Genomic DNA, 23,178 nt, shown 5'->3' with positions numbered 1-23,178 from the left:
TTCTCGACCTCTGACAAAAGCATGAGCCCACAGGCTTTCTGGTGCCCAATTCAAATTCACAGGCTCCCTGTTACCTAATTTCTGCATACCTGGAGAGCAGTGGAGATGGAAGCGGCCAGAGCGAAGCCCTGAGGGGCATTGTGGGTTACATATGGGACACTTATGGAGGCTAATTAATTCCGTTTAAAGACATGGCGCTTCCACATTAGCCTTCATTCGGACTTTTAAAATCTAACTAGACCCTACACCCAGCAGGTACTGACGAGATTACTGATATTAGTGCTCACTAAATCAAGCTAATGGTATTTACAGTGAAGACAGTCATGTGGTAATATCGCACTAACAGCCTCAAATTTGAATTTATCTCAGAGTGTAGTCATAGCCTATGTGAGTGAAAAGCACATGTAGTCATAGCCTATGTGAGTGAAAAGTAAAATCCCATAGCAACCCCGTTCCTGACACCACTGCTGCCGACTGTACTGTTTCCAGGGCACCGAGGTTGGCACATTTCACAGGCACCACATTTTCACATTAAAAACTAGGACTGGGGTGGGCAGTAAACTGGAGGTGGTTCACCAGGGTTAGCCTTCATCTACCTCTGCGCCCACAGGTACAGCCATGTGCAGCTCCTGTTGACTTCAGACCACCGTTCCTGGCCAGTGGGAGCTAGGGGTAGCTGCACAGACTAGGACATCACTTCCTGAAGTTCCCGTTGGCCAGGAGCAGCGACCCACCACCACCAGAGCTACAAGCCTCTCAGGCAAATGAAGCACTGGAGGTGCACCAGGGGCCAACCTTGGCAAACTTTGTCCAGCCCACAGGCTGCTCATTGCCCATCTCTGTTACAGATACACACATTTCTCGGTCTACAGCCTTGTGTTTTGTTTTAAAGCCAACAAAGTTACACACAGAATCAGGATTTGTGCTCAGATGTTCATAGCGCTCACATCTGTGCTCAGTCTGCTGGGAAACACACCCGCCTAATGCCATAGGAGAGTGAATTAACCTACTGCCGTCTTACTGCCAGTTAACAAATTTCTACCTAGTTTCAAAGCTGAGTAGACTTTTTAGCCACACAATTGTCTTTGAAAACTGTGACTTATAAGTTAAGGTTCCCAGCAGTTTCATTTCTGGACATTTACTACAGTGGATAGCCCCACTGAAGTCAGTCACAGGTTTGCAGGAGCAGGTGCCAAGTTAATATACAACACGAAAAAGGAATGCGACATAGATCAGAGACAGGGATGGCAAGAAGTAAAACAACCTATTGTAGGAAACTGGTATTAGCACTGCACCTCTTGAGGGCTTTTTGGTTAGCTTTAAAATGGAATGACACGAAAAAGTGCTTTTTAAGGAGAGACTGAGCAGAGGAGGAGGAGGTAGCATATGTGTCAGAGTCTCTCTCTCTCCTGGGCCCCAGCCCCATGTTCTGCTTACAGTCCCATGGGCCCCACATGCCCTAGCCACAGTTTGGATTTCTGTCCCTTGGCAGGGGAGATGGGGTAGGCGTCCCCTCATCTGCCTGGGTTGGGTAAAACGTCATTCCCAGCCACCACATGACCACAGCAGTCACCTTGAGGGAAGGGAGCCCAAACACTCCCTGTGGAGGCTCTTCACCTCCTCTGCTGCCTCTGGCAATGCCGGAGTTCTCGGCTTTCTAACTCACTCTCACCTTACCTATCACCACTTCACTCCAACTTCCTCCTCCACGCTCCTCTCCTTCTCCCACCAGGGAAGCCTTTTTAAACAGTCCTGTGACAGCCTCAGACAAGCTCAGCTGGCCCTGATTGACTTACATAAGCCCCTTCTAGGCTGCTTCCACAGGTCCTTGCTGCCCTGAAGTAACCCACTGCTAATTAGCCAGGCCACCTCTGCTTGTTTAGTGTTGCCGCTCTCTGTCCTTCTAAGCTAGCCCTCTAGGCTTGGCTCTGCCAGAGCAGATCAAGAAGAGGGTTTCTGAAGGGGTTCGGTAGATAGTACTCGGAGATGGTAAAAAGGAACTAGAGTGGGTGAATTTTAACTTAGTCTCACAAAAAGATTCTATCAAAAATAGGAAAGTAGACAGGAGCCAGTAAAACAGATAAGCTAACAAGGGGCCCAATTATGCCTTCGTTTGGATAAACAGAAGTTGGTAGGAATTTTGCCGAAGAGCGTCACCCCTTTGAAAGAACAGAATTCAATCCGAAGAGTTGCCAATTTTAGTTTTGCTATTATGGATACCTGTTCAGTCAGAACTGGCTTGAGGTCACTAACTTATTTCTCAGGGAGAACTATCTTTGCATTAGATGATAGCTCAGTTCAGATCCAGTCCACTTCTTTGAAATAAAAGGAAGTATAGAAAGTCTCCAAATGAAGGACGGGAACTGCACCCAATTCTGCCCTGACTGTAACGTGATCTGTGTTGTAGCTGGTGAGGCTGGGCTCAGCAAGGGTGAGAGAAAATGTTTCCCTAAATGCTGCGAAAAGGAAAAAGAACAAGACACAAATCCCCACTTACGACTATTGGAATCTTACATTCAATAAGCTGCCTGTAACCAGAGCAACCTCATCAGATGGGCAAAATCCTCAACATACAAGTAGCAGCTGCTGATAGCATTTACAATAGCTCATAGACACACAGTGATAGTACAATGGATGAATGGATAACAGTACTGCAGACTAGAGCCAAGCAGAAAAATAATCCATACCCCGTGACATACCCCTAAGCATGAGCATGGGGAGAGAATTCACAGATGACTCAAGCAGCTCCCCCTGTTAACGTCCGACCTAAAGGCACTGTCCACACAGCATTAGCTTTGCTTGACAGCCATGCACATGCACATGCACAATCCTGGAACCACAGCTCTGCCCACAGTAGGTACAGACATTTTGTGGAAGGCCAGCTCCCTGCTGGGAGAAAGTTCTCTTTCTCCAGCTCTGAGGACAAGGCACTTCTCAAAGCAAGACACTACCTGATGGACAATTGGTGTCAGTGAGGTCAGTTGGTGGCTTGCTGTGGGGTGAAAATTCCCCAGGCAGGCCATCATTTGTGCTAAAGACCCCCTATTTGATTCTTAAAGTCTGGAGTAGGCCTATAAAATAAGAAACCCAGCTAGCATGAGTGGAAAAATACCTCGCTGGGACCCCTTCTCCCTTATCTCTCCCACAATACCCAGAGAAGGGCAGGAAGGGCTTTGAAGTCTGAAGGGAGGAACAGCTACTTTGGCAACTACATTCCAAGGGGAGGCCCTGCATGTGGAAACCAATTGTTAGTGCTGTATGCTGTTAAGGACTTCGAATAGCTTGCTCTTTAAATCTTCCAGATATCCCCCACAGAGGCACCAGTGTGGAGACATCGCCACATTCTCTGTCCTATCTTGATTAACATGTGAAGGAAACCACCTGTACTAGGGATAAGATGCTCTATAAGCTATGGGCGGGGATGCTTTGTAACCTTTTTCGATTATTGGTTTACTGTGCTCATTTCGTCTAGCTTCTAGAACCTATCCAGGCGTGGGTGACGCCCATGTCATAGTTCCCCCAACCCCCTGCCCATCAATAATCTATATAATCAATTGCAATCTATTGTCTGGCAGTGCTCCACTGAGTCCTGGTGGGCGAAGAGGCACTCCACCAGCGCTGTGTGTAAGAAACCCTCCTGCTTGCTTCATACACAGTGTCCAGACTTTGTTCCAACACTTACGCCTCCCAGCTTGTCATGTCCACATCAGTTTTCTTAAGGTACATTTTCAGTGTGACTTTGTAGCCTTTTCGGTGACCGCCCTGGGATATCAGACCATGAATGTGGTAATGGCAGAGGACTGGTTTTAGAGGTGAGAGTCTTCTGACGCATAGTATCTTCCAGAGCCATCGTTGGCGGTCTCTCTCCAGACTCCCGAGTTGTTGTTGATAGAGCACCCAGCATTTTCATCCATATAAGAGAGTAGGAACAACAATTGACTTCTGAACATGAATCTTTGTGTCCTCCCATGGGTCACAGACCATGAAAACACATCAGAGCAATTTCCCAAAGGAAGCTCTTGTGCACTGGATCCAGTGCTGGAGCTCGTTGTCAATTTTTGCGTTTTGAGAAAGTTGGCTACTGAGATAGTGAAAGTGCTCAACTGTCTCCATTGTCTGACCCTCAGAGATGATTTGTGGTAGGTCATGTGCAAGGCCTGAAGCACGCTGATAAAGTACTTTCTAGTCTTCTCAAAATTAAGTGAGAGTCCTAGGCTTTGGTAAGCTTGTGTGAGGAAATCCAGTATGATCTGGCCATGAAGGTCATTCCCAGTATGTGTGTATGAGGAGGACAGAGTCATCAGCATACCAAAGACCAGTAATGGGCACCCTGAAAACTTTAGGCTTCAAGCAGAGATATTGAAGATTGAAGAGCCATCCCATCCTGTACTGAATGTTGACTCCATTGGGGAGAAGATCTTTAGTGAGGACAAAAGTAACTGCTAAACAGATGGGAAAGAGTGTTGGGAAAATAATGCAGCTTTGCTGAACCCCAAATCTATAACAACAGCTATCTGACCTACTAAGGACCCATTGGTTAAATGAAACCTACTAATTCATAGTAAAGTACCCCCCCAGCAAATTACACATCCCTGAATGATAAACAGTACACCTCCCTACACAGTTTCCAGTATACTCATAGTCTGTAGGACAGTAATGTGACCAGCATATAAATCACTGACTCTTGAGGATTCAGTCACTGATTCACCCAAAGTTCTCCCAAGGATTAGTAACCCCGGCCTGGGTATGAATTTCCTAAGATCCAGTACATTCACAGTGAATGTGGTATTTTTCCAAGGGGAATTTAGTGAATGAAAACGTGGAGATTGTCCACCTGCTGCTATTTTCTACGTGCACTCTGCATCCACCACATTCTGAGCTCCCTCGCCTATGATAAATCCTCTCATGAGCTGAGCTGGTACCCTTTTGTCAAAAACCTGCATTGTTCTAGACAGGGAAACGAAGCCCCTTCACTAGTGTACATTTAGTAATCTAGAGGCTAGTACTTGTTCTTCCGGTAATCCCTTTAACTATCCAAAAGTGCTACACGGATAGCATTACAAAAGAATTACCATACAGTTGTATATTTACATAAGAACATAAGAATGGCCATACTGGGTCAGACCAAAGGTCCATCCAGCCCAGCATCCCATCTGCCGACGGTGGCCAATGCCAGGTGCCCCAGAGAAGGAGAACAGAAGACAATGATCAAGTGATTTATCTCCTGCCATCCATCTCCTGCCCTTGTTCTGATGGCTAAGGCACCATACTTTATCCCTGGCTAATAGCCATTTATGGACCTAACCTGCAAAAATTTATCAAGCTCTTTTTTAAACCCTAATAGAGTCCTGGCCTTCGCAGCCTCCTCGGGCAAGGAGTTCCACAGGTTGACTGTGCGCTGTGTGAAGAAAAATTTCCTTTTATTAGTTTTGAACCTACTACCCATCAATTTCATTTGGTGTCCCCTAGTTCTTGTATTATGGGAAAAGGTAAATAATTTTTCTATATTCACTTTCTCCACACCATTCATGATTTTATATACCTCTATCATATTGCCCCTCAATCGCCTCTTTTCCAAACTGAAAAGTCCCAGTCTCTCTAGTCTCTCTCACAAAAATGATTCTGCAATAGGACATGAATTCCATAAGAACTGCCTTGTAATCCAGAGGCTTCAAACCAAAACCTTGGTTTAACAATAAGGTTCATCTAGATAGATCTCATTACAAGAATGAGCTAGTATTACTGGGCTAGACGGGGATTGGGGAAGGGAGGAAGAAAGAAACCAGATTAACAAGTGGGAGTGGGGAAATAGCGGTACCTTCATTCAAAATTAGTGACCTGTAGCAAACAAAGCCCATGCCTGAGGCCCACATTGCTTATCCATGCTAACACTAAGAGTACAAATAAATACAAAATCAAATTTACTACACAATAATCATCAATTATGCTTATGAGACCTCTAAAAGGATGACAATGAACAAAGCTATTGGAAAACACACGTCACACCCTTTCTCATTTCAAGGAAATTAATCCCTTACCCATCAGCCTTCACATAGGTAGAGATGTTATACCATGTGGTAATTATTTCCAAATCACAAGTGCAAACACTCACGCTGATTGGAAAATTAGCAGATTTCAAAGTCAGGTAATTTGTCCCTAATGAGGAACTTGTTGAACTGAATTTAACAATTAGCTCACACCTTTTCCTGGCTGTGTGTGAGCAGGCTACAAAACGACTCAGACTCTGACCTGTTCAAAGATTTTCAGTGAAAACCCAGCAACATTATCCTACTCCACTACATAGCCCCAAGACTGATTGTGGTCCTTAAAGAGCTAGTTAGCCAATTGTGTGATACTGGCTCACCTACTAGTTCCCAGCTGCTAAACTGCATTAAAAGCTGCTGAAAACGCATTACTTTCCTAATGTAACTTCTTCAAATGAGCAGCTGCTGTTCCTGCCAGATGGGCACCCTGCAATCAGGTATTGGAGAAGAGGCAATTCATGCACAGTTGTGAATGGGAGAGCACAACAGTCAATGCAAGGGAAAATGTCCACAAGATAATCTCTGCTAAATTGGGATCTGCAGAAGAGCTGGTTGAAACCTTTGAAATCCACTAGGGTTTGGGGGTAGGGGTTTATTTGTTTGTTTCCAAAAATTTGTCAACATTTTGCAAAAGTTTTCTGATGTTTTTAGAGTGGCTAATAGTTTACAGCAATTAGAAATTGATGGACAAAATTCAATTATCTTCGATCACACTAGAAAAATCCCTGATCTAGAGTGGGCCCCTAGCATACCAAGAGCTTTACCATTTATGATTGTAACTGGCATCAGTTTATGCCCAGAGAGCACACCAGCCAGTTAGAAAAGGGCAATGTGCAGCCAAAAAAGTGTAAATAGAATCCTTAGCAAAAGAAAACAAAGGTCACGTATGAGATTTACCTGCATGGGACGCCTCTTTAACTGCCTTTCTACTGAAGCAGCAGGAATTGTAAGAGAGGCTGGGATTCGGAGGAGTAAAGAATGCCACGTTTATGGAAGGCTACAGTAGAGCTTCTCTACTTATGAGTTTGCACTTTGACCTCTCAGAAACTCGCTTAAGTGCCTTAAAGAGAAAAGCACACTGGAGTATTCTGCATGTTTTCTCTTAGGAATCAACCACACAAAGGTCTGCCCCTCACGCCAGTTCTACAGGCTTGGAAAACTGAGCTAGAAGATCTCTCATCCAAGATTGGAGGTCCAAACATAGCAAACAGCAATTTGTCTTGTTGTTCTACCGAGTAATGGCTTAATGGGCTGAGACAGCAATAGGTTAATTCACTATCCTAGAGCATTAAGGGGGTGTGTTTTCTAGCAGACAGAGCACAGAGGTGGGAGCTATTAACATCTGAGTTCTGATTTCAGCTCTGATACTGATTTCCCCCTTGGAGGTTTGAGCAACTTGCTTAACTTCCCTGCCTCAATTTCTCCCTCTGTGCAATAACGATAATAATACTCACCAATGCACCGGGGTGGTATTAGGATTAGCTAGTTAACATTTTTAAAAGGACTTTCAAAATATGCTGTATAATGGTGCATACATGTGGCTTTTCACCCATCACTCAGATTGTGTTAAACAAATGTGGGTCTATTTTACATCTGACAATCTGAGGAAGTGGGTCTTACCCACAAAAGCTCTTTACCTAATAAATAAATTTGTTAGTCTTCAAAGTACACAAGACTGTTTGTTGATCGGGGATGCAGAAGCACAAGCAGACTAAATAACTTGTGTGGGGCTGGGAGGCAAATCAGTGGTGGCGTCAGGCGTCATGGTCCAAAATGGTTGAGACTGTGCAAAAAAGAGTAAAGATGATAAATGGCAAGGTATCCATTTGAGAGGAAGAGATCATTGGGATCTCTGTTAGCTCTAGCCATTCAGGGTCTCCTAGAGGATAAACATCCCAGCAATGATGTTTGCAAATGATTCAGTATCGATTTACATAATCCCACCTCCCTGCTGCACTCTACCAGTGACATTAGCCTCAGTATTCCTGTTATGCCTTTCTCTCACAGACAGACACATCTCTGAGGTCTCTTCCATGCTATCCTTGTGTTCAGCATGCCCTTCCCCTTCCCTGGTGTAGAAATGCCAATGCTTGTGACTTTATTGTAATATTTACCAGTCTTCCTAAAACTCCAGCCCCTGGATTCATGGGACTACCAGCGAATCTCAACTTTCATTTTGTAAAAGTAAGTTTCCACACCTTATACCTGTAGAGAAAAGCTTGAATGCATGAACCCTAGAGGCTCACAAAGCAAAAGGCAAGTAAATTATTTTTCAAAACTCTCATGATTTTAAAGCCAACTTCCCAATTTTGCAGGCCTGACTCATGGCTTTTGAAACGGTGGGGTTGGCAATACTTCTGGGCCCTACAGCCTTGAACTTGCAGCAGCATCTGTGATGGTGCAAATTGTAGAGTCAACGCCTCAGGTGCCCCTCCTTCACTACATGCAAGCCTTTTTAAAAAGGCACCCATTAGAAGTGAGGGGGAAGGAAAATAATAATAATAATAATAAGCCCATTCCTTAAAGAGAACTGTTCACAGAGGGACACACCTGGCTTCAGATAGAACCACACAAGTATTATACTTACCAGCTAATAAGTTTACTCACGAAAGCTCATTACCTAATAAATAAAATTGTTATTCTTTAAGATGCTACAGGACTGCTTTTTTGCAAAGCTGCCGACTAACACAGTTACCCCTCTGAGATAAGTATTGTACCGTCACTCTTATCCTCTTCTGTTTATTACTCTCCTTAGTCTTGCTAATTTTTTCAGTGTTTACGCTATTTTAACCTTTGACCTCACATCCCTACAGTTCTTGCTCCAGTACTTTGTTTAATATGGAGGGTGCTTTCTATTATCACGAAAGGCAGCATAAAAAAATATCTTTAATCTTTCTTACAGGATGATCTAAAGCAAGCTTGGCATCAAAGCTACGAGACGTTCTCCAGGGGATATTCTATTTTACAACAGCCGTCTGAAATCTGACTATGGGACTTGAAGATTAGTTCCTCTCTGGCCAAGACAGTCTTGAGCCATGTCTACACGTGCACGCTACTTCGAAGTAGCGGCACTAACTTCGAAATAGTGCCCGTCGCGGCTACACACGTCGGGTGCTATTTCGAAGTTAACTTCGACGTTAGGCGGTGAGACGTCGAAGTCGCTAACCTCATGAGGGGATGCGAATAGCGCCCTACTTCGACGTTCAACGTCAAAGTAGGGCACGTGTAGACGATCCGCGTCCTGCAACGTCGAAATTGCCGGGTCCTCCATGGCGGCCATCAGCTGAGGGGTTGAGAGACGCTCTCTCCAGCCCCTCAGCTCACTGGTGGCCGCGTGGAGCGGCCCCTTAAAGGTCCCCTCCCCCTCCCTTCCTGTGCAGGAAGCTGAGGGAACGTGCAGGCTGCAGCCTGCACACGCGGCCAACCTGCACCACCCTCAGCCCCTCACACAGCTGCGATGGCTGGCCAGCAGCTCCCCCAGCAGACCCCCCGCCAAGGGGAGCCAGGGCAGCCAGGCTGGCAAGCGGCAGCAGGGCCCCTCCTGGATGGAGGCCGAGCTGCGGGACCTGCTGGGGCTCTGGAGTTGGGAGGAGGTGCTCCAGGTAATGGGGAGCAAGAGGCGGAACGCGGATGCGTTCGCTCGACTGGCCAACGGCCTGGCTGCCCGGGGTCACCCTGCCCGCACTCCTGACCATGTCAGGAGTAAGGTCAAGGAGCTGCGGCAGGGTTACTCCCGGGCCCGGGATGCGGCCAGCCGATCTGGGGCCGCCCCCGTCACTTGCCCCTTTTACAGGGAGCTCAGGGACATCCTGGGCCCCCGGCACACCTCCTCCCCTCCAGCCACCCTTGACACCTCGGCCGACGAGCCCCAGCAGGCCCTGCAGACGGAGTCCGCCCCGGAGGCAAGCCCCGCACCCCGGGGGCCCCCCCCAGAGGCCACCCCCGGGACATCGCGGCAGGAGGAGGAGGGGGAGGAGGAGGGGGGCTCCTCCTCCGCAGAATCCGGGCTGCAGATCCTCCTCCTGCCATCCCGAAGCAGCAGCAGGGCCTCCGCCCCCCCGGGGATCTCCGGACCGTGGGAGCGGACCGACAGGTAGGTACCCGCCTCTGGTGGACACCCCTGGGCTTGAGGGGCGGGGGTAAGAGATATGTGTCCAGGGCCCCCCACATGCTCACATGGCCATGGCCCCAAGGACAGCAGGGCCATGGCCCTCACAGCACTGCATCAGCCCCTTCCCCCCGCCACCCCGCATGACAGTGCCATGCCCCATCCCCGGGCCAGGGGGGAGCAGAACCTCGAGGGGCCCCCGGGAGGAGGGGGTGGGACACCCCGCAGCAGCAGCATGTGATGGAGTGGGGGGAGTGCCAAAGGGAGACTCAGGCTACATATGAGCAACAAGAGCCAAATAGCTCCCAGGGGCAAAGGAGGATCCTGGGGCTACAGCTGGCAGGTGACACCTCTGCCCTGAACAAACAGGAGGGAGGAACCGAGCTGGCTTGGACTTGGGGGGTGAGGGCGGGGCCCACAGGTAGAGGCTAGGGGAAGGGAGAGCTGGAAGGCAGACAGCCTGAGGAGGGGGAAAGCTGCATCCCAGAGGGGCACCCCTTGGGGTCTTCTCCCCAGGATGGGTTGGAAGGACTGTCTCTTCCGACAGCTGGTGCTGTCACTCCTGGGAGAAACTGCGCATCTGTGGCCTAAGAAACCTCTCCTGCTGTCAGACCCTGGGGGGTGAAGTGAGAGTCGCTCCCACCAGGGGACGGGGTGCAGGGCAGGGGGACCCCTGAACCCCATCCATCACAGCAGCATCTCCCGGGGACGGGGATGGGTAACCTGCAGCACAGGGCTGGGGGGACAAAGGCCACGGCTCGGGGCCCACGCTAATGCCTGTCTCCATTCTTCTTCCCCCCGTCCTCTCCTGTGTCCTGCACCTGCACCATCAGAAGGACCGGAAGAGAGCGCCGGCGAGGCGTCAGTCATCCCGGAGAGCCCTCCGGGACCGTCGCTCCAGGCCAGCCCCTCGGCCGAGGACCGATCGGCCCCATGGCGGGCTAGACGGCGGACCCCGCACCACCACCACCCGACGGCGATGGACCCCCAGCTGCTGGCCATCCACTGTCGGCAGCTGGAGGTCGCGGAGCAGCACCTCCAGCTGCAGGAGCGGGTGCTGGCCTGGCGCCAGGAGGCATGGGGGGCCTACATGGAGACATTTAACCGCTTGGTGGACTACCTGGCCCCCCATGCTGCGCCGGCCGCCACATCGCCCGCCCTGCCTGCTCCTGCAGCCCCAACACCAGCTGCTCCGCCCGTCGCTGTCCCGTCCGCCGTCACCCCGCCACCCACCGGCGAGGGCCGGAGCGCCGAGGGACCCCTGGAGCCATCTGACACTCGCCGGCCACCGTACCTTCCAGTCCAGCCCGCCCCCACCCAGCCACGGACCAGGCTGCGACCGCGGCGGGGCTCCCGGCCGCCAACGCCCGGTGCCGGGCTATAGGGGCGAGGGGCCCGGGACGTGGCCCCCCCCTTGTATATAGTTGGACCCTGTTCTTTTCTGCCCCCAGTTTGCCCCGTCCCCCCCATGTAAATAGTTCTCCCCTTTATCCTCCCTGGTTTTCTTTTGATTATTGAGGACTGTTGTTTCTTTGTATTGTTTTATTTTTGTACATATTGCTTTTGTTCAACATGTTTGTACATAGTTTTAGGTTTTGGGTTCAAATATTTATTTACAGTTACAAAAAAAAGGTTCGGAAAGAAAAAAAAAAAGTTTAATTTCAGCCACAAGTGCATGCTGTCATTTGTCCAGGACAAGTGGGAGGGGGGGGCGGTGGGGTGCTCCATGGTGTGGGCGTTGGGGCAGGAGTGTGGGGGAGGAAGGGGCTGGTAGTAGGGGGCCTGGGCAGAGTTCACCCCGCGGCCTGTTGGTCGAAGTGGGCCCACAGGGCCTCCTGGACCCGGGTCCCCTCGGGGTCCACCTGCCAACTGGGGGCAGCAGGTGGCTGGACGTCTGCCCTGCCGGCCTCTGCAGCCCAGCCCTGGAAAAAGGTCTCCCCCTTGCTCTCGACCAAATTGTGCAGGGCGCAGCAGGCACCCACAATCTGGGGGATGTTGTTGGGGCCCGCATCCAGGCGGGTCACGAGACATCTCCAGCATCCCTTCAGGCGGCCAAATGAGCGCTCCACCACCTGGCGCGCATGGTTCAGGCGCTGGTTGAACCGCTCCTGGCTAGTGGAGAGATGGCCTGGGTAGGGGTGCATGAACCACGGCCGGAGAGGGTAGGCCGCATCTGCGATGACGCAGAAGGGCATGGTGGTGTCCCCCAGAGGGATCTCCCGCTGGGGGATGTAGGTCCCCACCTCCAGCCGGCGGCACAGGCCCGAGTTCCGGAAAACCCGGGCGTCGTGGGTGCTGCCAGGCCAGCCCACATAAATGTCCTGGAAACGTCCCCGGCTGTCCACCAAGGCCTGGAGGACCACAGAATGGTAGCCCTTGCGATTGAGGTATCGTCCTCCGCTGTGATGCGGGGCGCGGATGGGGATGTGAGTCCCATCCACAGCCCTGAAGCAGTTGGGGAAGCCCAGGGTGGCAAAGGCGGCGATGGTGGCATCTGGGTCCCCCAGCCTCACGAGCCTGTGCAGGAGCATGGCGTTGATGGCACGCACGACCTGCAGAGAAAGCACATGGGACAGCACCAATGAGGGGTGAGCAGGGTGTGCGTGGCCCTGCCCTGCCCTGCCCTCCCCTCCCCTGCCCTGCCCTCCCCTCCCCCCGTGGGTTCGCTTACCTCCATGAAGACAGCCCCGACGGTGGCCTTCCGACACCAAACTGCTGTCCCACGGATCGGTAGCTGTCTGGAGTGGCCAGCTTCCAGACAGCGATGCCGACCTGTTTCTGCACTGTGAGGGCACGCCGCATGGCGGTGTCCTGGTGCCTGAGTGCGGGGGTGAGCCACTGGCACAGCTCCAGAAATGTCTGCCGGCTCATCCTGAAGTTCCTGAGCCAGCGGTCGTCGTCCCACTCCCCAAGCACCAGCCGCTCCCACCAGTCGGTGCTGGTGGGGTAGCTCCACAGCCGCCGGTGTGTGAGGCGGGGGGGGAGGGGGCGGGGTGCTGCAGGGGTAGGGGTTGAGCCCTGCTGCCCTGGGGGCATCTCCTCCTCTGGGGCAAGGAGGTGCTCAGCTGCCTCCCGCATGGCATGGAGCAGGGCAAGCCCTGCTCCTGCCGGGAGGGCTGGGTGGACCTCTAGCTGCTGCTGCTGCTGCTGCTGCTGCTGCTGCTGGGGGTCCATGACTGCGGCGCCTGGGGTCTGTGTGCCTATGGCTCCTCAGACCGCATGCTGTGCAGGCTGAGTGTGTCTGGGAGGGGCCCTTTAAGGGAGCAGCTAGCTGTTGCCCCGGAAGCGCTAGTCTGCCCGGTGACCCTGTCTGCAGCTGTGCCTGGCATCCCTATTTCGATGTGTGCTACTTGGGCGTGTAGACGTTCCCTCGCAGCGCCTATTTCGATGTTGGGCTGAGCAACGTCGAAGTTGAACATCGACGTTGCCGGCCCTGGAGGACGTGTAGAGGCTATTCATCGAAATAGGCTATTTCGATGTCGCTACTTTGAAATTAGCTACTTCGATGTAGCGTGCACGTGTACACGTAGCCTTGAGGTTATAGTATTTGTAAACATTTAACATCACAAGTACACACAGTTGGAATCAAAATGCTCTTACTCACTGAGAAGTGATTGTTACTAGAATGAAGGTGAAAGCTCCTCAAAACACCAGAGGGCTAGCTGGGAAGAAAGATGCATTACAAAAATAAAGTAGAAAACTTTGTAATGTTTTATTTTTGGGTAATTAAAATAGAACAGTAAAAATAAAACAGACACATTCTGCCATTTTCATGATCATTTTGGCTCTGATTCAGGAAAGCATTCCTAGATAGGAAAATGCTTAATTACATGCTTAAAATTAAGCAGAACTTGTTCTGACCTAAATAGGGTTATATATATACATGTGCATAAATGCTTTTCAGAATTGGGACCTGGGGCCCAAGTTGCTCAGAGGCATTTTGGTTTCCAACCTCAACTGATTCCAGTGGAAATTAGGAGCCTAAGTACAGCTGTGGATCTGGGGCTAAGTGCCTATGGCGAGGTATTGGAAACGTCTTCTTGGCTGACAGTTCAAAAATCCACTTAGTCCATGTGCTAATCACCACCTAAGCTGTAAACTTCATTCCTAAAATATGCATTGTAGTCACAGCTGTGTCAGTCCTACCTTGAATGGTCCCTTAGGCTATATCTACATGGCAGAGCTATTTCAGGATACCTCAATATCCTGAAATAGCTACTCCATGTCTTTGACACGTCTGTTATTTTGAAATATTTTTCTGAAATAACAGGTGCTATTTCAGCACCCCTGTAGTCCTCATTGCAGGAGGAGCAAGGGGTGTTTTGAAATAGCACTTTATTTTGACATTTGGCATTGTTTAGCAAGCACCAAGTGCCGAAATAACCTACTTTGAACTATACTTGAAATAAGCTACACAATTTACGTAGTGCAAATTACATAGCTTATTTCATGTTTAGGCTGTCAGGTAGACATAGCCTTAAAGTATATGGCAATGACTTATACCCAAGAGTCCGGTCTACCTTGCATTTAGCTGTGACGCTTGGGAATAACTTTCCCAAAACTAAAGAAGAGCTCTGTGTGGATCAAAAGCTTGTCTCTCTCATGAATAGAAGCTGGCCCAGTAAAAGATATTACCTCACCCACCTCATCTCTTTATTAATCGAATATGACAGGTAAATAATAGTAGACGTATGAAAAATCTACTCTAAAAGCATAATTGCTAAAGAGACTCCCTTGGTTACACTAAGCTCACATTGATTCTGAAACATAAATCTATCTTATTGAGCATTTCAGATATGTGATTATGACAAATGCTTGGTTGAGAGTAATGGAAAATGAACCTTTCTCTCCACAGACTAGGTTAATCAGAGCAGGTATTAATAGAGGCTTCTCATTTTGCACAGATGACACACCTTTAAGAGTGTATGGGAAGAGCCAACTAATTCAATCTCCTTGCCTGTTCCCAACACTTGATTCAAGTTGTACATGCCCATATGAACTAGGAAATTAATCAGCTATCAGCAACAGATCCCAGTGAAACAAAGCTGAAAGCCAGTTGACGTAACGTATGGAACAAAATAATCCTCAGCATCATTGCAGAAAAAGCATGACCTTTGCAAATGATTTTGTCCCAGCTACGCTAGAAATTAAACTGTTTCCAACCCCAATTCATCAGAAGACTTTTTGGCTCTAAATAATCTATTTCGCCTATGTGGGGATCTGATGAAGGCATAGTCAGCAACTAAAAAACACTTGAAACTGTCATATCATATGGATAGGTATTAGATTAAGAGAATGGGAGTAACTACACTAATTGTTGTGGTGAAGTATCTGTGGCCTTGTCTACACTGGGAAAATATACTGTGTTAGAAAATGTATTAAATAAAAAGATTTAGGGTTACCATATTTGAACTTTCAAAAAAAGAGAACACCTCTGGAAGGAAGTGTATCTGTATCAGTATCTATCCACTCACATTGAATTAATGTACTAGATATACTATAGCACATTAATACAGGGTGAATGGGTAAATTCTGATACAGATAAATTCCCTCTTGGGGTGTCCTGTTTTTTTGAAAGCTCAGCTGTGGTAACCCTAAAACACGCTTTGGCACATAGCACGGACAAGTACGATAGTTTAAAAAGTATAAGCCAATCATGATTAGCGTACAGATTCTCTCTCGCAGGTTAAGTCATATCTGATATCATATATTTAGAACATGTTAGTTAACACATTTTCTAACATTTTCCTTCTACACGCATCCAAGCCCAGTGTGAACCAGAGAAGCCAGAACAGACTGAGTAGGACCTGAATGCTGGCCTCTCCTGGTCTCTCCTCACTAATTATTATATGGTGTCAGAAGTTATATCAAATCAAAATGGAGCAATTAGCCTCCTACAAGGACAGTGGATTTCCTGGGACCGCTTACTATATACAAGGAACTTCACTGAAATGAGGCTAACCAATGGCAGAATTTGGACCAACAAGACTAATAACAGGATGAGTCTAAATGCAGTGTTTCTCAAACTGGTGATCCAGACCCAAAAGAGGATCACAAGACTATTGGAGCTGGGGTGGTGAGATCCACATTGGCTGGCAGGGCTTTCAGTTCTGAGGTAAACAGCAATGCAGAAGTAAGAGTAGGATGGTATGGCGGTGGTAAGCTTGCAAGAGTTTGAAAAATTTTCAAACCGGGAGTCTAGCAAGAATTTGAGAACCCCTGTCCCTACTAGGCTTTGGAATGACTCAGTTTTGGAGGTGGGAGGAACAATTCTTTGGAAACAGTTCCTTTCCATAAAAAGGCTGAGCATTGTAGAATAAATGTACTCATTATCGCAAAGCACTTCACAAAAATAGTTAAATGTCATTATCCCCATTTTACAGCTAGGGACACTAAGGCAAGTTAGTCGGTGGCAGAGCACAGACCACAGCCCATCTCTCCTGCATCCCAGTCCCATGTCTGATCCATTGGACCACAACGACTCCCATGGGGAGGATTAATGGTAGCTATCATTAAACATTCATGAATTGTTACTGTGTGCTAACTGGTACAAAACAGTGGTTCTCAGTCAGGGGTACACACACCACTGGGGCTACTCACAGATCTTCTAGAGGGTACATAAACTCATCCAGATATTTGCCTAGTTTTGTAGCCAGCTACACAAAAACACTAACAAGGTCAAGCCAAACTAAAGTTTCTTATAAATGAGAAAGGAAGCAATTTTTCATCAACAGTGTACTGTCATACTTTTATATGCTCAATATTGTAAGTAAGTAGTTTTTAAGTGAGGTGAAACTTGGGGCACGCAAGACCAATCAGGCTCCCGCAAAGGGTGTAGTAGGGTGGAACAGCTGAAAACCAATTGTATAAAAGACACAGGAAAAAGTATCTGTTAGTCTATAAGGTGCCACAAGACTTCTTGTTGTTCTCGAAGCTACAGACTAACACAGCTACCTCTCTGATACACGAAAAAGTGACAGCACTCATCCAAACAACTTATCATCTATTGAGGTGAATAGCACAAGCAGGATTTGGGGGGGGAGTGTCTAGATTCATTGGAGCTGTCAGTGAATAAACCCTGTTAATGTGTGCAATACTGTATTATATCAATTCACATTTCCACTGCAGGGTTCCAACAAATTGATAGGATCCAAACTGTCTGACAACTGCATGAAATTAGATAGAGACTGAAACCTCTCACTACATGTCTGTATCTCTGGCAACTAAAGGAGGTTTCTCCTCTCACTTGTTGGTACTTTCTGTCCAGATCACATGAATTTATACCAGAAGCTGTTCCAGCTTGGATAGCTGCTTTTTGCAGCGCACAGATATAAAAGTTGCAATGGATGTCTCTTCAAGTAAAGCATATACATTTGTCAGGATTTGGCCATGGGCAAGTGCTGTCCCGGCTCTCATAAGACAGCCTGTCCGTCTTCTAAACCTTTTGGGTTCCATCTGTCATAATTTTGCAATTTAGGGTGACTCTGGTGTTCTGGTTAGTGCTCCTAGCTTCCTGATCAGTACACTCTGGAAGTTCCAGGTCGTCGTATCTTTTCCTATACACCACCCTGGAGAACAGTGTTATCAGAAACATTTCCATTATGAGGAGCTGTTGATTCATATCTGACAAAAGAAAAAAGGCCACATCAGAATTGTGGAAGAAGAGAATAATAAGTTTAATTCACCCCCATTTGCCCAAGGGGCATAAGCAATGAATTTGTTTTTCCCCAGGGTCCTCTGCCCCAAGGCCCTGCCCCCAACCCACCACTTCTGCTGAGGCCCCACCCTCGATCCGCTTGTTCCCATCTCCCCACTGCTCTCTCCCCAAGGACCTGCCCTCGCTCCACCTCTTCCTGCCCCCACTTCAACCCCTTCTCTGTGGCTCCCAACTGTCACTCTCTGCTCCAAGCTCTCCCTTGAGAGCCCCCAACCACGGCCAAAAAGCTGGTCATTGACACCACGAGCCAGCTCTGGCTGGTGGGCGTTGGGCGCCCAGTATTTTTTTCACCCAAGAAGTCAGCACCTAAGGTAAAGGAAGCAGCTTCCTCCTAAGCCAGCAGGTGGCCATTGTAGCCCTGGTGGGAGTGCAGAGGGCGACCAAGATTTGTGGGCTAAACTGCCAAAGAGCCACAGAAGCTTCGCAGGAAGAAGTCGACATGCGATGGGTTGAATCAACATACCTCCAGGATGCCCAGGCCACACCCCTCCCCGGCACGTGTTAGCCTGGGGAATGTGCGGGGGGTGGTGGGGGAGCTCTTTGTTCCCAACTCCTTTGAAGGGTGAGATGGGGTTGTACACACCTGGCGCCACTGCCTCCCATTTCTAGGTGGAGACGCAGCTGAGAGCCCTGGTGCAGAGTTACACAGCTGGGTGATGGGAGTGAAGTGAGGTCTAATGCCTGGTCTACACTTAAAACTTAGGGCAACATAGCTAAGGGACTCAGGGGTATGAAAAATTCACAGCCCCGAGCACCCCGGCTATGCCAGCTTAACCCCCGGTGCAGATGCAGCTTTGTTCATGGAAGAATTCTTCCACTGATCTAGCTCCCACCACTGAGGCAGGCAGATGTCCTACAGCAATAGAAAAATCTTTTTCTGTCACCAAAGGAATCATCTATGCCAGTGGCCCCAAACTGGGGGGTGCACTGTGATATGCTGTACCCAGAAGTAGTACCCTGGTGCTCCCAGTATTATATAATTGCAACATGTTAACCAGTGTTATATACCTGCAACAAATCTTGTACAAAATAGGTCATGTAAGGTGTCAATGGAAAAGGTATGGCTTGCTGAATGTGATTATCCTATTTGTAAGGAATCATTTTGTATCTGAAGTTATGAATACTGACTATGGCCCAATATTTCACATGTATTTACTCCTGAGTAACACCCATAAAGTAATTTATATCCTATCTAGCCAACACATTGGGATTGGGCTATTTAAGGTAAAGGCTCTGGCATCCGGTCAGCAGATTCACAGCTTCAAGCTCCACCGTAATTGTCTAGGGATCAAAGAACCATTTCATGGCAGCTATTAACACTTTCCATCCTAGTGATGCCCCAGCTCATCTCTTTCCAGCCTCCCAACAGAGTTTAACATGCTGACACACTGAACGATTTATCACCCAAGAAAAGAGATGAGAACTGGGGAATGGGGGACAATAGGGAGAATATAGGGACACACCCAATATCTTGTAGGATCAGCTTCTTAATTCTCATACAAACATAATAACGGTCATACTGGGTCAAACCGAAGGTCCATCTAGCCCATTATCCTGTCTGCCAACAGTGGCCAATGTCGGTTGCCCCAGAGGAAGTGAACCGAACAGATAACAATCGGTCTCCTGCCATCCAACTCCAGCTTTTGACAAATAGAGGGCAGAGACACCATTCCGTACCCATCCTGGTTAATAACCATTAATGGACCTAACCTCTGTGAATTTATCTAGCTCTTTTTTAAACCCTATTATAGTTCTAGCCTTCACAGCCTCCCCTGGCAAGGAGTTCCACAGGTTGACTGTGCGCTGTGTGAAGAAGTATTTCCTTTTTTTTGTTTTAAACCTGGTGCCCATTAATTTCATTTGGTGTCCCCTAGTTCTTATATTCTGGGAACAAGTAAATAAATTTTTCCTTGTTCACTTTCTCCACACCACTCATAAGCTTATATACCTCAATCATATCCCTGCTTAGTCTCCTGTTTTCTAAAATGAAAAGTCTTATCCTCTTTAATCTCTCTTCTTTTGGGACCCATTCCAAATCCCTAATCATTTTAGTTGCCTTTTCTGAACCTTTCCTAATGCCAATATATCTTTTTTTGATATGAGGTAGCCACCTCTGTATGCAGTTTTGAAAATGTGGGCGTACCATGGTTTTATATAAGGGCAATAAGATATGCTCCGTCTTATTCTCTATCCCTTTTTTAATGATTGCTAACATCCTGTTTGCTTTTTTGACTGCACTGCACACTGCGTGGATGTTTTCAGAGAACTATCCACAAAGACTCCAAGACCTCTTTCCTGATGAGTTGTAGTTAAATTAGCCCCCGTCATATTGTATGTTGGGGTATGTATGTATGTATAGTTGGGGTTATTATTTCCAATGTGCACTACTTTACATTTATCCAAACTAAACTTCATTTGCCACTTCATTGCACAATCACTCAGTTTTGTGAGATTCTTTTGAAGTTCTTCACAGTCTGCTTTGGTCTGAACTATCTTAAGCAGTTTAGTGTCATGTCCAAACTTTGCCATGTCACAGTTTACCCCTTTCTCTAGGTCATTTACAAATAAGTTGAACAGGATTGGTCCAAGGACTGACCCCTGGAAAATGCCACTAGTTACCCTCTCCATTCTGAAAATTTACCATTTATTCCTACCCTTTGATTCCTGTCTTTTAGCCAATTCTCAATCCGTGACAGGATCTTCCCTCTTACCCCATTACAATTTAATTTACATAAAAGCCTTTGGTGAGGGACATTGTCAAAGGCTTCCTGGAAATCTAAGTACACTATATCTATTGAATCTCCTTTGTCCACATGTTTCTTGACCCCTTCAAAGAACTCTAATAGATTAGTAAGATATTTCCCTATATGGAAACCATGTTGACTTTTGCCCAACAAATTACATTCTTCTACGTGTCTGACAATTTTATTCTTTACTATGGTTTCAAGTAGTTTGCCTGGTACTGATGTTAGACTTACTGGTCTGTAATTGACAGGATCACCTCTAGAGCCCTTTTTAAAATATTGTTGTTATGTTAGCTATCTCCCAGTCACTGGGTACAGAAACTGATTTAGAGGATACGTTACAAACCACAGTTAATAGTTGTGCAATTTCACATTTGAGTTCTTTCAGAAATCTTGGGTGAATGCCATCTGGTCCTGGTGACTTGTTACTGTTAAGTTTGTCAGTTAGTTCCAAAACCTCCTCTAATGACACCTCAATTTTGGACAATTCCTCAGATCTGTCACCTACAAAGTAGGGCTCAGGTTTGATAATCTCTCTAACATCCTCAAGACATGAAGACTGAAGCAAAGAATTTGTTTAGTTTCTCTGCAATGACTTTATTGTCTTTGAATGATCCTTTTATATTTTGATTATTTGGGGGGCCTACAGGTTGTTTAGCAAGCTTCCTGCTTCTGATGTACTTAAACATACATATTGTTACTGATTTTTGAGTTCTTTTTCTAGCTGTTCCTCAAACTCCTTTTTGGCTTTTCTAATTACATTTTTACACTTAATTTGGCAGTGTTTATGCTCCTTTCTATTCTCCTTGCTAGGATTTGACTTGCACATTTTAAAAGATGCCTTTTTATCTCTCCCTGCTTCTTTTACATGGTTGTTAAGCCATGATGGCTCTTTTTTGGGTCTCTTAGGCTACGTCTACACGTGAACGCTACATCGAAATAGCTTATTTCGATGTAGTGACATCGAAATAGGCTATTTCGATGAATAACGTCTACACGTCCTTCAGGGCTGGCAACGTTGACGTTCAACATCGACGTTGCGCAGCACCACATCGAAATAGGCGCTGCGAGGGAACGTCTACACGCCAAAGTAGCACACATCGAAATAAGGGTGCCAGGCACAGCTGCAGACAGGGTCACAGGGCGGACTCAACAGCAAGCCGCTCCCTTAAAGGGCCCCTCCCAGACACAGTTGCACTAAACAACACAAGATCCACAGAGCCAACAACTGGTTGCAGACCCTGTGCATGCAGCATGGATCCCCAGCTGCCGCAGCAGCAGCCAGAAGCCCTGGGCTAAGGGCTACTGCACACGGTGACCATAGAGCCCCGCAGGGGCTGGAGAGAGAGCGTCTCTCAACCCCTCAGCTGATGGCCGCCATGGAGGACCCCGCAATTTCGATGTTGCAGGACGTGCAACGACTACACGGTCCCTACTTCGACGTTGAACGTCGAAGTAGGGCGCTATTCCTATCCCCTCATGGGGTTAGCAGCTTCGACGTCTCGCCGCTTAACGTCGATGTTAACATCGAAATAGCGCCCAACACGTGTAGCCGTGATGGGCGCTATTTCGAAGTTAGTGCTGCTACTTCGAAGTAGCGTGCACATGTAGACACGGCTTTACTGTGTTTTTTCATGTCAGGTATACATTTAATTTGGGCTTCTATTATGGTGCCTTTGTAAAGTTTCCAGGCAGGTTGCAGGGATTTTACTGTACTTTTTAATTTCTGTTTAACTAACCTCCTTATTTTTGCACAGTTCCTCTTTTTGAAATGTAATGCCCCAGTGTCGGACTACTGAGATGTTCTTCCCACCACAGGAATGTTATATGCTGTTATATTATGGTCATTTTTTCCAAGTGTTCCTGTTACAGTTACCTCTTGGACCAGATCTTGCACACCACCCAGAACTAAACCAAGAATTGCTTCTCCCCTTGTGGGTTCCTGTGCCAGCTGCTCCACGAAGCAATCATTTAAGGTATCAAGAAATTTTATCTCCATATCTCTCCTGAGGTGACATGTACCCAGTCAATATGGGGATAACTGAAATCCCCTCCTATTATTAAGTTTTTTTATTTTGATTGCCTCTCTAATCTCCCTTAGCATTGCATAGTCACTATCACTGTCCTGGTCAGGTGGTCGATAATATATCCCTACCGCTATAGTCTTATTTGAACATGGTATTCCTATCCATAGAGATTCTATGGAACATTTTGATTCGTTTGAGATTTTTACTTCACTTGATTCTACATTTTATTCACATATAGTGCCACTCCTTCACCTGCATGACCTGTTCTGTCCCTCCGATATATTTTGTACCCTGGTATGATTGTGTCCCATTGATTGTCCTCATTCCACCTATTACATCAATATCCTCCTCTAACACAAGACACTCTAGTTCATCCATCTTATTATTTACACTTCTAGCATGTGCGTATAAGCACTTTAAAAACTTGTCACTATTTATTTGTCTGCCCTTTCCTAATGCATTAGATTCTTTTTCATGTGATTGTTTCTTTGCTGATCCAGCCCACACTTTATCCTCTTCCATCCTCTCCTTCTGACTA

General features: G+C 47.4%; 1 protein-coding gene across 1 annotated transcript in view; it reads right to left on the bottom strand.

Moving 5' to 3' along the window:
- Nucleotides 1-13,858: 13,858 nt before the first annotated feature.
- LOC142006867 (organic solute transporter subunit alpha-like) overlaps nt 13,859-23,178 on the bottom strand; it is a 48,179-nt gene continuing 38,859 nt past the window's right edge. The window contains exon 8 of the mRNA XM_074983377.1: nt 13,859-17,775. Within this exon, the coding sequence (XP_074839478.1) occupies nt 17,588-17,775 (188 nt within the window). The 3' untranslated portion in view covers nt 13,859-17,587. The remainder of the gene's footprint in view (nt 17,776-23,178) is intronic.

Source organism: Carettochelys insculpta, chromosome 1 (genome assembly GCF_033958435.1).
Source record: "Carettochelys insculpta isolate YL-2023 chromosome 1, ASM3395843v1, whole genome shotgun sequence".
NCBI classification, from domain to species: Eukaryota; Metazoa; Chordata; order Testudines; family Carettochelyidae; genus Carettochelys; species Carettochelys insculpta.
Note: the sequence above shows the minus strand (reverse complement) of the source record. Positions and strands in the feature narration are given on the sequence as shown.